The sequence below is a fragment of the Coturnix japonica genome, chromosome 1, assembly GCF_001577835.2.
Source record: "Coturnix japonica isolate 7356 chromosome 1, Coturnix japonica 2.1, whole genome shotgun sequence".
Classification (NCBI taxonomy): domain Eukaryota; kingdom Metazoa; phylum Chordata; class Aves; order Galliformes; family Phasianidae; genus Coturnix; species Coturnix japonica.
Genome location: NC_029516.1, coordinates 6,369,814 through 6,385,646, shown reverse-complemented (window position 1 = coordinate 6,385,646; position 15,833 = coordinate 6,369,814). Strand labels below are relative to the sequence as shown.

The window sequence follows — 15,833 nt, the reverse complement described above, 5'->3', positions numbered from 1 at the left end:
TTGTTTGGTTTTGAGACCATCTCCTCAAACTACAGTTTCTGTCTTTTGCAGCAAGATGCACACATAGTCTGCTTTTATTTAAGAAGTTTGGATCCATTAGCCCAGTAACTACCTTCCATGCTGCGCAAAGGAACTCAGACAAGCAATCACAGGGTTAACGTGTGATAATGAGCAGGAAGCATAATGAGACATTTTCATCCTTATTTCTGTCAGGATTGTGACATGGGAAACATAAAAAATGCATTTCTGTTAGGCAGCCAGGACACGCATCACCTTACCCTAACACAGGTCAAGGGAAAATGGAGCCTTAGAAGTGCCAGTTCACTCCACATACTATAAAGAAATGATAATGAACCAGCTGAGCTGGAGGCAGCCGTAGTGCAGACATTTGAAGTTGGCTGAGACAAATCCCCCCTCTGAAGGCTGACCCTGCTCTGCGCGGTTTGTTGTTGTCTCCAGCTGAAGAAAAACTGGGGTCCCTGAATTTTAACAGCATGTAATAGTGGAATGAATCCCAGCATCAAATATTAATTGAGATGAGGCTTTGATGTAAGTGGGGATTGTTGGTTGGGCTGAAAACAGGCTGGTGATAAGTATTCATTATATGTAGAAGCTCTCCTGTGCCTGGCTGGGGATGCTGTGCCTGCATCATTATTTTACATCTTTATTGACATTCTGAGAGATAGATAAATGTCCCACTAACCCAGTAAAGATGGAGAAATGAGACAGCAGGGAGACCTGGAATGAGAAGCATTAATAAAAGAACATCTGTGTGACTGTGGCTTTTTTCAGTGAGAGGAGCACCCAAAAAGGGCCAGCACCTATTCATATACACAGGTCCCTTTTCCCAAAGAGATGAGTCTAAGGCGTGAAAAGGCTTGAGAGGACCAAAAAGTTAAATCACCTGAATGGACTCTGGAATGTAGAGCAAAAAAGCAAAAGTCAATTCCTGACATCTGCATGTCTTTACCTGGTAGCCTTCATCTTCCCAAAGCCCACGAAATTTGCTCAGAAATTATGACAGGTGATAGCTGGTGAGCTACTGGGAGTCCTCACAGAGCTTGGGAGCTCACAGATGAGAACTTACTTAAAGAGGGGCTTACAGGTGTTTAATGAAGGAGGTGGATGTGTGCAGCAAGAATTATTCATTGCAGAATAGAGCAGTCACGTGCTGTTGGCATCAGAAAAACTGAGCTTTTATTTGGAGGGCTTGGCAGGGCCCCACTTGGGCTGTAAGAGGGATGGGTATCACCTCCCCCAGAAGATGGATCTTCCAGGGATGGGGATGACTCCAAACTTACAAATAGCGTATGGGCCATAAGGCAATGGAGCTTAGCAAGATTTGAATAAATCAAGATAAAAATACACAAAAAGGAAGAAAGCATGGGATCGCCATGGGAGAAAATAGTCTCCCTTGTTTCCCTGGGTACTCCTCTCCCCATACACACAGAGACATCTATAGAGCTGCTTATGTGTGTCTGCAGAGTATCTGGGAGTCACCTTCCATCAGGGGTTGTGCTTTTGCAGGCACAAAGTGGCTATTATCAGGTTTCTAACCAAGAACATAACAGCCATGCTTTTCCAGAGTTACAGCTTGGGGAAACAGTGTTTAATTTGACAGAGAGATTTTCACAGGGATGGCAGTAGAGTCCTTTACGTTGGAAAAATCACTTCTGTTATCTTGTTCTGCTTATTTGTTCTTGCAAACCAAACACAGTGTTTGTTGCTGTCTACACTGTAGTGAACGCTGTGCCCTGTTTGAATGGTTACTGAAGTGGATGAATAAATCATCTATCTGACTGCTGAAAATGCATGCACAGACCTAATGCTCTAGTAAAAGGCTTTGTATGTGTTTTGGCTGTTAACACCCAGAACAGCAAATACACCTAGCAGAGAAAAGAAAATACAGCACAGGTTACTGCCTGGGGAGGAAAGCTCCACTGTACGTTTAGAGCATGTTTTGTCAGAAGATGAAGCACGAAGCTCAGTCTGGTGGTTGGGCACACTGGGAGCCAGGAGAGCCAGAGGCCATTTCTCCTGATGGGGCAGAAGTTCTGTACAGCAGCCATTACTTTAATCTCTAAGCCATTTTCATAGCTCTATTCTTTCATCTGTAGGTCTTCAAAGAACTGGTGCGCTGGGATGGAAAGGGGAAATGGAATGGTCAGAACCTTGTCCATGTCAACAAACCAGAGCTTGGCTCTGCTGACCCCACTGAGTTGGTGGCAAGGGATTGGGGTCCCTTATGCATGGGGATTGGGGTGAGCTACTCACATGGGCAAGAAGCGGCTTTTCCTTCTTTAACTACAACACTGACTCAACAGGAATAAAAATAATAATAGTTGAGGACATTGTTACATCATAAATGCCTCCCAGTTGTTGGAGGACGATGGGCAGAGCCTGGCAGCAGTGCTAAGCAGGGCAGAATACTACTGGCTTTGTCAGTTTCTCTCTCAATTTTGTACAGAGACCAAAGATATCCAGATGTGATCTTTGTGTCTGCCTTCCAGATCTGAAAGGCAGCTTAAGTAATCTGAATCGTGCCTTGAGACCTTCATGTTCATCATTCTGCTTTGCTTTTGTGGAAAGGGCATAACTGTCCCAGAAAAAGTAGGTCACAAAAGCCTTAAAGATGAGCTTTGTAAAAAAGTAATTGGTGTTTCCAGCTCTCACTACAACTGGAGCCATCGGAGGGTAAGCTGGCAAACAATTCTGACACTGTTTGCAGGAACCCACAGATCAGCTGTCAGGAACCAGGCAGCTTTTACCCCTGCGCCTCTCCACCATCTAGCAAGAAGATCATATTTGACTCCAAAAATTGCTGTTGATTAGATGGTCTTTATGAGAACGAAGCTTGATATATGCTGGGAAATGAGCTCAGAGTGAGAATTGAAAGATGACTTTGTAAAATCCAATTATAATGTAATCTGTAGCTGAAAAGGAGACTGCCATCTGAGGCAGGAAGCACCCAACCATCAAAATGTACCCATGCACACTTTGAGTACAGGGATATACATGCAAGCAGCACCTGCAAGCACCTAACATCCATTCCACCCCAACCAGAGAAGGTTTTGCTGTCTCCCAGCACATCCCCTTGCAATCAGTGTGCTCATCACCCAGAGGTAAGCAGGGGGCGCAGCTCTGGCAGTGGTGAGCGCCAGTCACCGCCATGCCCAACACCTTTGTATTTGTTTGCAGTGTGCCATATAAAACAAACACCCCCAAAAAACGTTCGGAATTTTGGAGTCTGGGTGGTTTTGCTTCTTTTTTTCTTTTTCGTTTTCACATGTGAGTATTGCCTAGATGAATGAAGCACAGTTAGGAGTGGTGTGTTGTTTTTCCTTTCACAGCACAGAGAATTAATTGCTGAAAGCAGCTATTTTTAACTGTTTTAAGCAACCCCGGAAAGATTTGCTTTTGTTATTCTATCCATGGCCTTATAAAAGCCACAATGTAAAAGCAACCCTCCCAGTTAGTTACCCATGCAACTTTTTTTCAGACCTGTCTGCTGCTTTTGACTTTTATTCATAGAAGAGAAAAGAAGGGTAAATCTGGAGAATAGCTGATGAGAGAAGAAACAATATTCATAACATTCAGAGGCAAATGTTGCACTTACGGAAAGTCTGCAACAAAAGTGAAGCGAGCATGGAAGGCATTCCGAATATTAAATATTCATTAGTATTCCCTACACTGCGTGTTCTAAATATAAGATATTTTCAGCAGAGCCCCTGTGTATGCCTGGGATGTTTCCCCCCTCCCCTAAATGATGCCATAGTGATTTGGATGGTGGGGAAGTCGCCATGGCAACATTGTGATGCTCCCTTTTGTTCATCGGATGGAGTGGCCGGTTGTGAGGTCAGACTACAGGGCTGTGGCTTAGCCAGGGCAACACCCTTAGTCCTGACTGGTGTCATGGACATTACCTGCAGACGGGGCAGGGGTCAAAAACAGGCAGTGTCCTGCTTCTTTCCCCTCAATTGCCTCTTTTGAGTGATAACTGCTTAACCAGCTTGAGGTCAGTGAGGCAACAATAGACTTTGGTAACCCCAAATGGGACATTAGTGCCCTGAAAGGGAAATGGGACCATCGGTTGAGAGATCTTGGCCAGCAGCAGCTTTGGAGGTGAGTAGGCAGGAGGAGATGGCTGTAGTTTGCATCTGAAAGAAATGGAGGTTGAGTTTGAATCCAGACTCCCTCTGCTCTTCAGGATGGCTACAGGCAGTGTATCAGTGTTGGGATCCCCACCCCAAAGTGTAGGAGAGGTTTCAATTTACCAAAGTTTTATTCAGATTTGGATGCATCCACAGCAGCTGAACAGGAGGAAAGCTGCAGGTTATACACCATGGGGTTTGGCTGCTTCTAGACCCCTTGACCAAGACCCTAGCACTGATTATAACAATTTTGACCATTTTTTCCCACTACTGGGAACCTGGAGCAAAGTTCAGCTCCAGAATCAGACATGGAAAATCTGACACATCTACTTGACTAAATACCAGTATCTCTTCTCTCATTCTAGTCCATGGAGGTGAGGCCATGCAACCAGCAGAGCCTAGAAAGAGTTCCAGTTTTAAGGTAGGCATCTACCATGGTCAGCTATCTGGATACCAGCAGACATTCAAATTATGACAGTATGAGGGATTTTCAAGGCACATATCAGTCTCCAGATTAGCTAAGGAGCCAAGAACAATTGTACTCCTAGTTTACACAATTATATTCTCAGTTTGCACACCTCTTCTAGCATGAGGTGGATTGAATCCATTACAGAATGAACCTCTGCAATGTCTATGCAAACCAGATAAGTGGGCCCTCTCTTTTTTAGATAGATAATTCGAGATACACTGGGTGTTTCTGACCAGGCTCTGAGTCAAGCAATGCTCTCCTCCCCAGAGAGAGGATGGGAACGCAAGTGTTCACATGCTCCTTTTGCCTCTGCAGTACCTTTGATCTGAAAATCACTGGAGCAGAGGCTGTAGAACAAGTCCATGGTAATCTGAGCATTGCCGTGTTTGGCATCCCAGGGGAGGAACTAACTACCAAGCCATGGCACATGCTATCATGGCACCTCTGTTGCCAGCTGCAGCAGATGAAGCTTTCATTTCAAAGCAAGCAAGCATATCTCCAGCTCTCAGAGCAGCAAAGATGCTGCCCTGAACATGAAACAGGTTGGGTGCATGCAGAGAGGGTGGTGGTCCTGCTCTTGTGGTGGCTGCAGTGAACTCAAGTTCTGCCTTGTTCTTGGAGACTGGAAGGAGCATGAAATGTTCCGCATGGCCCCATCCACCTGCTGTCACATCAGCTCTTCCACCTGCTGGATCTGATCAGCACCACTGCTTTCTGAGGAGCCACAGTGAAATGTGCCCAGGAAGAACCAGTTGGGTTTTGTGGCTCCACTGCTGAAAGGTAACATGGTGTCCATATTCATTGCAGGGGAGTTGGACTAGATGCCTTTTAAGGGTCCTTTCCAACTCAAATGATTCTATGATTCTATGGTCGCATTTGGGGTCTAACAACCATCCCAGGAACCCTGAGCATCCTTCAGAAGTGCAACAGGGAGGCAGAACAAGGGGTGGTTGTCCCCAGGTGTGCACACTCAGCAGGGATGCTGCTCCAACAGCCTCCTCCATCCTCCTCCCTGTTCCTGCCCATCCTGCTGAGCTGGGCTCTGCTCTGACTCATGCACTATCAGCACAAATGCCTGATCCATTCACATCAGAGTCTTTGAGTGCTGCTGAACCAGAAAGGCCCTGGCTTGCTTTTCTGGTCTCTGGCAGAATTACCCTTCTGGCCCTCAGGAAAATCATCTATTTTTTTGCTTGTAAACAGAGATAACACAGAAGTCTCATGAGGCACCATGGGTTAGCCTGGTTTGAAAGCAGAACCAATCTTTAGCAAAGAATTGGGCATTCATGTTGTCATGGATGCACCATCCATGTTATTATATTGCATTATTGAGTGCCCATGTGGCCTAAGATATCCCAGATTCCCAAATGCTCCACTTCTGTTATGCTCCTTTTGACACTTTTGAGTGTCAGATTCCTCTGACGTTTTGGAGATGAGGCTGTTTTACAGGTGCACAGACCTGTGAACCTCACACCAGCATCTGACACCACACTGTACACCAGGAAAAAACACAACCATTCTATTTTCCCAGAGCCTACAATTCCTGCAGCCATTTATTTGGCTACTCATTAAAGTCCTGTAAATAACAATAGCAAAATACACCTGTATGCACCCAGCAAGAAATAGATGAGCCTGCCAGAATTGTGCAGTGGCTCTTTAGCTCAGGAAAACTTATCACTGCCTTCAGTGTTATATGATCAAATTCCTTCACATTTAATAAAGAGCAGAGTTTGTCCAAGGACAGATAATTACTTTGAAATTAATAATAATGATAAAAAAGGGGCACTTCCCCTCCCTCCCCACCTCCCCATTATTACCTCATAATGCATAATAAGAGAAAAGTGCTCAAACTGTGAGATCTATAAGGTTGAAAAAATGGGAAGGGAGAGATAGAGAGGAAGAGGGTTGTATGGAGCTGGACATTCTCATCCATCTGAGTGCACTTAGAATCATAGAATCATTAAGGTGGGAATAGGCCACAAAGATCATCTAATCCAACTTCTACTAGGGTTTCCCAGGGCAGAAGTTATTTATTTCTCAGTGTTCATCACAGCATTTGCATTCATGTACACAACCATGAGCACAATCTTTGCACACTCTTCATTTGGGTGTAGCCTCTAGAAGCCAAAGCAGAGTGTGAAGATCACAGATGATCTCTGCCCCCAAAAGCATGAAACCATGGCAAAATGAGAGCCTTATGGTGATGAGGAGCCATGCAGGACTTCAGGACAAAATGTTCCTTGGCCTTTGGAAATTTGGGGTGAAGTAGCATGGGAAGGAGCCTGTCTTTGGTTTGCTTTGCAGGTTTCTGGTTTGGACTTGAGAGTGTTAGATGGCATTCACTGAATGAAGTGAATCCTTATAGTCATTCAAAGAATAGGTTGTACTGTCAGGAGTCTAACTGGATCTGCTGGATCTCAGCCCACTGCCTTCATCATATGGCACCTCTTCTTCACTGTGCCACTTTGGGACCTCAAAGAAGAGTCAGTGTTAGAGGGCATTAGAAATTTCTATCTGTCAGCCTTGCAGTCATTTTCTAGCACCAAGAACCAGGTTCTAGTGGTGGAACAAGATGTTTTTATTTCATTTTCAAACAGCAATTGCTATGCGGAAAGTTATTCTCTAGTTCAGAAAAGGGAAACCTCATTTCCATCTGTATGAGGAAGTGGGTGGCTCTGGGGAAGCAGCTGGTGTGCCCTGAGCAATGGTTCAGACGGGTTTTACCTTAGATGCATAGCATCATAGAATAGCTTGTGTTGGAAAGGACCTTATAGCCCATCCAGCTCCAACCCCACTGCCATGGTTTGGTTGTTATCCACCAGATCCTGCTGCCCAGGGCACCATCCAACCTGGCTTTGAACACCTGCAGGGATGGGGTGCTGTGCTCCAGCCTGTGTGTTTGGAGTGTGTAAGGTGTGGGTCTGAAGGCTGTTCCCCATAAGAGATTCAGTCTCTGCATCACCCTGAGATGGAAACCAAAATGCAGCTGGGAGGGGCAATTAAGTATTGTCCACAAAGGCATGCTCTGATCTGGATTAAAATGTTAATAGAAAGGCATTCAGCAAACATCTTTCACGGAGCAACTTTGCAGGACGATATTTCTTTTGTTTCCCTCTCCTTTCTTCCTCTCATTCCCTGGCTGACAATTGATGGGAACTCCCTTTTCAGTATGGGTTTGGTCACTCGCTGACAGCAAACACTCCCAATAGAAAACGCTCCAACCATTGGCATCCCCGAGCAGTGCTGGGGATGAGGAATACCACCTTTGAAAAGTAAATCCCAGGGAATCCATAGCCCTTCCACGATGACGAAGTTTCAGCAGTGATTTCCCAGCTAGTGTCAGCCCCGCGTGGAGATGCTGCCAAATTAAGCCCGGCTTCAAAAGCCGGCAGGCACAATAGGCAGCGCTGGTCCCATTCCCCTCCCGCCCGACCCGATCCCAGTGGCTGGGCTGGGATGGCTTGTCCTGAATGCATTACGTAAGGCTTGGGCTCGTTTGTCAGCCGCGATGGTACAAACATAGCTGCAGGCAGATTATGCAGAGAGGGAGGGAGAGAGGAGAGCGAGGGAGAGAGGGAGGAAGGTCTCACCGGGAACCCCACTCCACGCGACCGAGGGCTGCAAGTTGGTGAGCGGACGGACGAGCTGCCGTCAGGGGGTGGCTGGAGCCCCTGAGATGCTCTTGTTCATGTGGGATGCTTGAGGACGGCACCACAAGGCTGAGCTAGGAGACGAGGATTGGCATGAGGATTGGAACAACATGGAAGGGCTTCTGTCTCCGATGAGGACGAAGGTAGGGGAAGATGTTAATGTCTTTTAAAGCCGCTTTTACCCACGGAAAGGAAGGGGAGGTGCGGGGCTAGCTCTGTGAATAGGGGGCTTGCCATGCTTTTGTCTCTTTCTTTTCTCTCTCTTTCTCAAAACTCATGAATGCAACTCAGCAGTGGAGCGACAGCGGTCGCCTCTGAGAGGGGAGTAACCCATCGCTCTTCCTCGACAGAGATGACTTTTGTCAATGAGTTTGCCTTTTTGGAGCAGACAGCCATATTTCTGTTTGGATTTCCAGTCAGAGGCTCTCATTGTGTCTGTGTGCCTGTGTGTGATCCCTGGGGAGAGGCTGTTGGAAGGCGTACCTGCAGCACAGGGGGGGATGCTGCCGGTGGGTACCCCGGCACGGTGCTGTCAGCAACAAGGGGTACATGGACAAGCAAAGAGGGGCTTTTGTGCCCCACAGCCCCACCAGGGTGGGAGACCTCTCGGTGCGGACCGAGACAAAAAGCTGTAAAAGAGAAAGTGAGTGTTCAGAGCTCAGTGACGGCTGCACTTGTCTGCTGGCCTCTCCTGCTCCGAGCTCTCTGTAGAGGTTTTGCCATTAATCCTCATTATGAAAGAAACTTAAATTCCTGTGGGGAAGAGCCACAGGCTGAGAAATACGGTGATGGTTCTGTTTGCAAAATCTCTTTCTGTGCTGTTATTTCTGCGTGGTCCTGAGGGATAGACTGAATCCTGATTGTGTTTCATTTGGTCGCTCCTCCATCCCATGTGGTAACCAGCTTGGGTAAATCCTTCTGATTTCAGTCCATCACCACCACACGCAGACCCATTGTACTGTATCGCAGGACTGGAAGAACTGGAATTCAATGGCAGTTCTTAGTGGCATCTTCATTTATCTCAAATGTATGCGGTTTTAAAGGTGTAGTCAGACCAGAGTTGTTGCATATAAATGCAAAACTAGAAAAGATTCTGAGAAATCATCTGGTCTGTCCCCAGTGCTGGGCAGATCAGCTGGTCTGGTCTCCTCAAGCACATCCCTGCCATCTACTATCTTAAATTAAAGGCTCTCCGGTGATTGAAAGTATTTTCAATATTAAAAGCTAGGAAAGCGATTTAAATAATAATTTGCCAGCAAATGACTCTGCTGTAATTCTCCAGGGCAGTGACTTTTTTTTTTTCCACCTTCATTCAGTTCTTTTCTGTCTTGCCTAATAAGTTGGGCATTAAAAAAAGAAGGATCTACCTACTTCATATGTCTCCTCATTACACTAAACTGCTAATGGGCAGTTTATAGAATGAAAGATTCATGAGGGACAGTGGACATCCATTCATGCTTCTCATCACTGAGGAACACATGCATTACTGTTGGTCTTTCTAAGGCATTTCTCAATGCTACTTTTAAAGGAAAATCACAGCGTAGAAAACAAAACAAAAACAGACTTTGTTTCCAGCTTTAGAAAATGCAACTTTCAGGATTTTAGCTGATGTTTCCATTCTGCTCCTCTAACCAGGCTTGAAATGATGGCTGGAGGCAGTGTCTCCCAGCACTGGTGCTATCAGGTTGGCGCGTGGATTAAGTTAGATGTGTGTGCTATCAGCACCTGCAGCGTGCACAGAGCTATAAAAATGACAGAGTAAGGGAAGCGGACCGGGACTGGGTATTATGTTTGTTCATCTGACTTGCTTCATAGCTGCAGCTGGAATGTAAATCCTAATAATGCCATTCATAAAGTGTAATCTCAATTACCACTGTCAGGTTACTTATTGATCCTGCAGAGGGATCTGCTTGGGAATACAGACTTAATCCTTCAGATCCTGACCTGCTCTTACAGCAGAGAAAGAGAGAGATTCTGACCTTTTTGTGTACACGAAATTCTTCTCAAGGCAAAACAATGAGATTTTAAATCATCGGTTTCAGTGGTGTAAAACTGATGTGATCCTGATCTTGACACTGATGTTAATCTGGTGCTGCTCTGTGGCAGATGACGGAGGTATTCAAACAAACAGATGTGTGTAATAACAATCAGAATTGGGCCCTTACATTTTTACCTTCCAAAAGAAAGTAATGAGATTACTTGAAGAGGGTTGAAAACTGATCTCATTTAAGACAAGAGATAATGGCCTAAAGTTATGCCAGGGGAGTTCAAGTTATATGCTGGGAAACATTTCTTCTCAGAAAGAGAACAGGCTGCCCAGGGAGGTGGTGGTGTCACCATCCTTGGAGGTGTTAAGGAACATGTAGATGTGGCACTGAGGGACACAGTTAGTGGGCATGGTGCGGGGTGGGTGGATGGTTGGACTGGATGATCTTGGAGGTCTTTTCCAACCTCCAATGATTCCATGATTCTATTTGATGATTCATTCCCAAGCTCCTTCACAGCTGTCAGTGACTCCCTGCTTACATGCCAAAAAATTGAATGTAAAATCTAAAGCTCTCCAAACACAACCTTAATATGTAAAAAAAACCAACCAACAAAAAAAAAAAAAACACCAACATGACAGCAGTGAGGCTACCAATGGGCTGAGCCCCCTGCCTGTCAGTCACTAATATTGCCTCCTTTTTTACCCTCCACTCCACCGTCTGTCTGCTCCCATCTGTCATTTGTTTTACATTTTGGTTGCAAGTCTTTGAGGTGAGTTGGAAGCTTTTTGTCCTTTGGTTTATGTAGTGACTTGAAGGACAGTGGTCATCCTGGTCATCTCTCGAGCAAGCCTGGAGCATCTCAGAGGTCTGAAGTCCATGCAGATGGACTTGGGAGAATCTTGTGGTGGCAATAGGAAATATGGTTGCAATCAAGTCTTCAGTGCCTTTTGCTTCTTGAGGCTCCAACCTCCCTTCCCTTCTGCAGACAGATAGTGTATGATCTTCAAGGGCTGGAGCCCAGCCATTAGCCACAGTGCAGTGGGGCAGAGACATTGAATAGAACCATAGAGTCATTTGAGTTGGTAGGGACCTTTAAAGGCCATCTAGTGCTACTCCCCTGTGATGAACAAGGACACCTACAGCTCAGTCTGTTTGCTCTGGTCCAGAAGTGCATGTACACATGCATTTGTTTCTGTAGCCAGCTTCACATCAGAGCTTACTAACACCAGGCTGGGAATACAGCAGGTGTATTATTTATATAATATATATAATTATATATAATTATATATATAATTTAGGCAGGGGGGCTGGAACTACATGATCCTTGAGGTCCCTTCCAACCCGGGTAATTCTGTGATTCTGTGATTCTGTAATACAGAGCCAGCAGAATATCTCATAGGGGACTCATTTCCCACTTCACAAAATGATAACCCATTTGGTTACTGGGCCATGCTGGATGATCACAGAGTGAGGTGCTTAATAACTTAGAAACTCTTTCAAATATTTGTTGAGTTAAATTGGATATCAAACATTAAGTGCGTTATAGCATGTAATGGACTCTACTGCAGTAAGTCATGGATGGTTAGGACATTTCTACTTGTACACAAGCAGGATACACAGATGTAGAAATTTAAAGGAAAGTGGAGGAATATGTAGTAAAATGGGCTGGTATATCAAAATTGAAGAAGATAAATGCAGTGCATTCGTCAGAACTTTTTGCATCAGTGATCAAAGTTCACACGACTAGAAGTAATAGTGGGATGTAACTATTCAGTGGTTTAATTATTACGCAGCTAATTATTATTAGAAGCAGTTGAATTCTGTGGCTGAATATGCCTAAGCCCTTTTTTAAAGAGCAAATGAATGCACACAATAGCGATGTCCCCACACCGCCTGAAGAGACTCTGAAGTTGATTGAGCACCACAAAATGAAAAGAATGAAGAAATGCATAAATATTGCAATCCTTTTGTTAGCCTCCATTTTAATTTGTTTTATAATCCTCAACACATGCACAATTTTCCTTAACCCTCGGTGCATTGCCTTCAGCAAATTACACTGGCATAAGAATTTCAGTAATTTCGGTTTCTCTGCCGTTGACACTTGCCAGTGCATGCTACTGAATTTGCAATGAGCACCTGGCTTGCACCACACAGCGCTGGCTGCCGGTTCTCTTTTCCTTTGGGAGAGCTGTGATTGGGGCTTTTTTGTTGTTGTTGTTTGTTTATCAAAGCTCTGCTTTTCTTTCAGACCTCCGGAAAGAACTTTTTCAATGAACTTTTCGTCTGTTCACAAACAGACACGGAGGGTAAATGGAGATTAATTACCATTGGATTTACTAAGCTTTGCAACCAAAGATAATGAATTTTGGTGTTCCTCCATACAGAGAATTCAGCGAGGAACTCAGTAAATAATGTGTGCAATGTTTAGATAGTGCTTTTAAAACTTTAATGGGGCTGTTCTCTATTATTGGATCTTATTAACTTTATCTGTTTATTATGGATTTGGGGGATTAGCGGGCTCCCATGGTGTTACTATTTACTTGCTAAACTGCTTTGGCTCCGTTTTCAAAGCAGTTGAGTTTCTGACTGCTAGATCTCCCAAAAAGAACAGTTAATTTGTCCTTTGTGCCTGGTTTGGAAAAGTTCACAGTGGACTGAAGCAGAGAAACTTTGGGAACTGCTATATCCACTATGAGTTGTAAGCAGAAAAGGCCTGAGATTCTGACCTTTGAGTCTGCCAGCAGTGGAAAGAGGAAGCAAAAATGCTCCAGAGAAAGTAAAGTGTGGGGTGTGATGGGATTGCTGCTGTTTTTCATCCCCCTGCCTGGTAACTGAAGAGATTTACATAAGCAGTTGTTGTATCCTGTTGTGATCCTGCATCTTGCAAAGTACTTGAACATGCTCTTAGCTCACATGTGATCCTCTGGAAGTTAAAGTATCCTGCACTGTATGGAGGGCCGTGCACCTGAAAGTCACCTTATGGCACTCTCGAGCAGCACCAATGACACTTAGAGATTGGGATTTGCAATGTCACTTGGGACGCTCTGACCTCCACCCTGGAGTAATTCTCAGTGGACAGTGAGAATCCAAATCTTCTGAGTTCCTGTGTCACCACCCATAAGCTGGTGACATGAAGCCCATGGCATGGGTGTGAAGCACTGCAACTGCCTCAGCTGCCCCTCCATGGGGTGCTCACATCTGCCATGGAGCTGAGCAGGGTTCCTCTTTCCCTGTCTTGTTAGCAGCTTTACTCAGAGGTTAATGAGGCTATATGTAATTCTCCAAGCTTTTAGACAGTGAAAAAGAAAGGCAATTCAAGAAATGATTAAGTCCTGTATCTGTTCCTGTTAATCATAATTTTACAAATACCTGGAAGAGGGCTGTAGAAGCATAACTCAGAGCAGAATTTTGCTTCAGAATAACTATTACATAATGTCATGCTTCTGGAGGAGCAGATCCTCTTTTCTTCTTCCATAACATTTCCTAAATCCATCATGATTTAAAAACAATATATCACTGAACATAAACCCAAAAGGTTATTTTTCCTCCCCGGCTGTACTTTGTATCAGCACAGTGAGCTGCTATGCCTGAATGGACCCTCATGCACAGCCACAGCCGTGCTTGTTTATTTACCACAGGCGAGCAAGCACAACCCTGGGTAGGATGTGGACTCTGCTGTCAGTAAGAACTGCATTGCAATAGCTCTGGCAAGGCACACCAGCATGGAAGCTCGTATGCATAGTAGCAAACATGCAATGCTCCCTATAGAAGGCTAGGAGAAAAGTGTGTTATGTTGTTTCTGTTTATTAAGATTCTGATATTTCACCCATAATTTTGAGGGATGTGGGTTAGTGGGCATGGTGGTGATGGGTTGATGGTTGGATTAGATGACCTTAGTGGCCTTTGTCAACCTTACTGATTCTACAGTATGATGATTCTAATCTGAGGACTGATTCTTTCTCATCACCCTCAGTGGCACAGCTGAATCCAGGCTAAACTTCTTGACCCTGTGCACCCTTGGATGCATGCTAGTATGAACAGGTTCTGTTCTTGCTGAGCACTCTCATGCTGACCATCAAACAGCCCCTGAGATGGTCCAGGATGGACACAATGCTAGAGCTTCTTTGCCTTTCACAGAGAGCAGAGTCATCTGGTGGGGGCCTCTGCCACTGTCAGTCAGGCATCAGAACCTGTACTGATGGGAGGCACAAATTGGTTTTGCATCCTGTTACGTTGGAGTCTGGGATGATCATGATATGTCTTGCTGACAAAGCTTTCATATATGTGTATCGTGTCTCTGGGTCCTTTCAGGGGCTGGAAATTGAAAGGTAACCTGCCAGCCTCACTCAGAGGGTGGTGATTTACTGGAACAGTTTGCCCAAGGAGGCTGTGGATGCTCCATCCCTGCAGGCATTCAAGGCCAGGCTGGATGTGGCTCTGGCCAGCCTGGTCTGGTGGTTGGTGGCCCTGCACATAGCAGGGGGGTTGAAACTCGATGATCACTGTGGTCCTTTTCAACACAGGCCATTCTATGATCCTGCCTCCTCACTGTCCATGTGCCATGTCTCCCTTAAAGCCAACTTGCACTTTGACCTCAGTTCTCCATGGCTTATTTGGGCACAAAGCCCAGGTAACCACAGAGATTCCCAAGAACTTCTCAGGTCCCCTCAAATCTTGCTGCAGTCGAGGTTACCTGAAAGTCTCCAAGAATCTTCCTTTAGTTCCTTGTGACCTCATAGAAAAGCAAAGGCACTAAAAGATTATGAAGCCGATACCAAATTGAAATTATTATTCATAATAATAACAATAAAAACAATACTGTAGTGATATTAAGCTTTAGAATGCAGTAGGACAAGGCATGGAATGAACGAAAAAAGAACACTGACAATTTAACTACTAAAAGCACAAAGCTCACTATCCCAATGAGTGGGTTATAGGCTTCAGGTTTTTAATAAGACATACTGGTGAACACCTATCTTTCTAGTCATTTCATTAAGCAGTTTGCTTAATGGGCAGCTGTTGGTGAGGCAATTTGCCATCTCTTTCAAAAGCATGATTCAGGCAGGGCTGCCTGCTGCTAGCTGTGAATCACAAGTCGTGCAGGTATCCACCAGGGAAGTCGTAAAGCCATAACTGCTATAGAAATGGGAAAGTTGCAAGGAAGGTTATGAAATGAAAACGATGGCCCTCCCAAAATGCCAGTGTAGTAGTTACCTATGGAGGAAAGCAGCTCCCCTGCATGGCAGCCTGATACACATTGCTCTGACAGGAGTTACTGGCTGTTTAATGTTTGGGGCTATCTAGAGTGCAATAAAGCTCTTGCAAAGTACATATTTCACCTACATGAATTGTGATCCTTGTAGAGTGCATACATGCCTAGCTTGACCCTCAGCACACACTTCAATAGTGATCAGCTCTTCCTCATCATATTTTACTGTGTTTAAATGAATGGTGGTGTATGTGGGCTTTCTTCCTGAGAATGCACACCTAATGTATTTGAACTTTCCCTTCTATACTCCTTGTCTATGTGGCAACACAAACCCCATCATACCAACACAACAAACACGTGACTCCA

General features: G+C 44.9%; 1 protein-coding gene across 2 annotated transcripts in view; it reads left to right on the top strand.

Moving 5' to 3' along the window:
- The window catches only part of FRMD4A (FERM domain containing 4A), a 327,545-nt gene that overhangs the window by 68,548 nt on the left and 243,164 nt on the right, over window positions 1–15,833 (top strand). The window contains exon 1 of one of the 2 annotated variants that reach the window (XM_015873053.2): window positions 8,149–8,413. The exons of the other annotated variant lie outside the window; for it this stretch is intronic. Within the exon in view, the coding sequence (XP_015728539.1) occupies window positions 8,381–8,413 (33 nt within the window). The 5' untranslated portion in view covers window positions 8,149–8,380. Of the gene's footprint in view, window positions 1–8,148; window positions 8,414–15,833 lie in introns of those variants that run through there. 2 annotated transcript variants of the gene reach the window in all.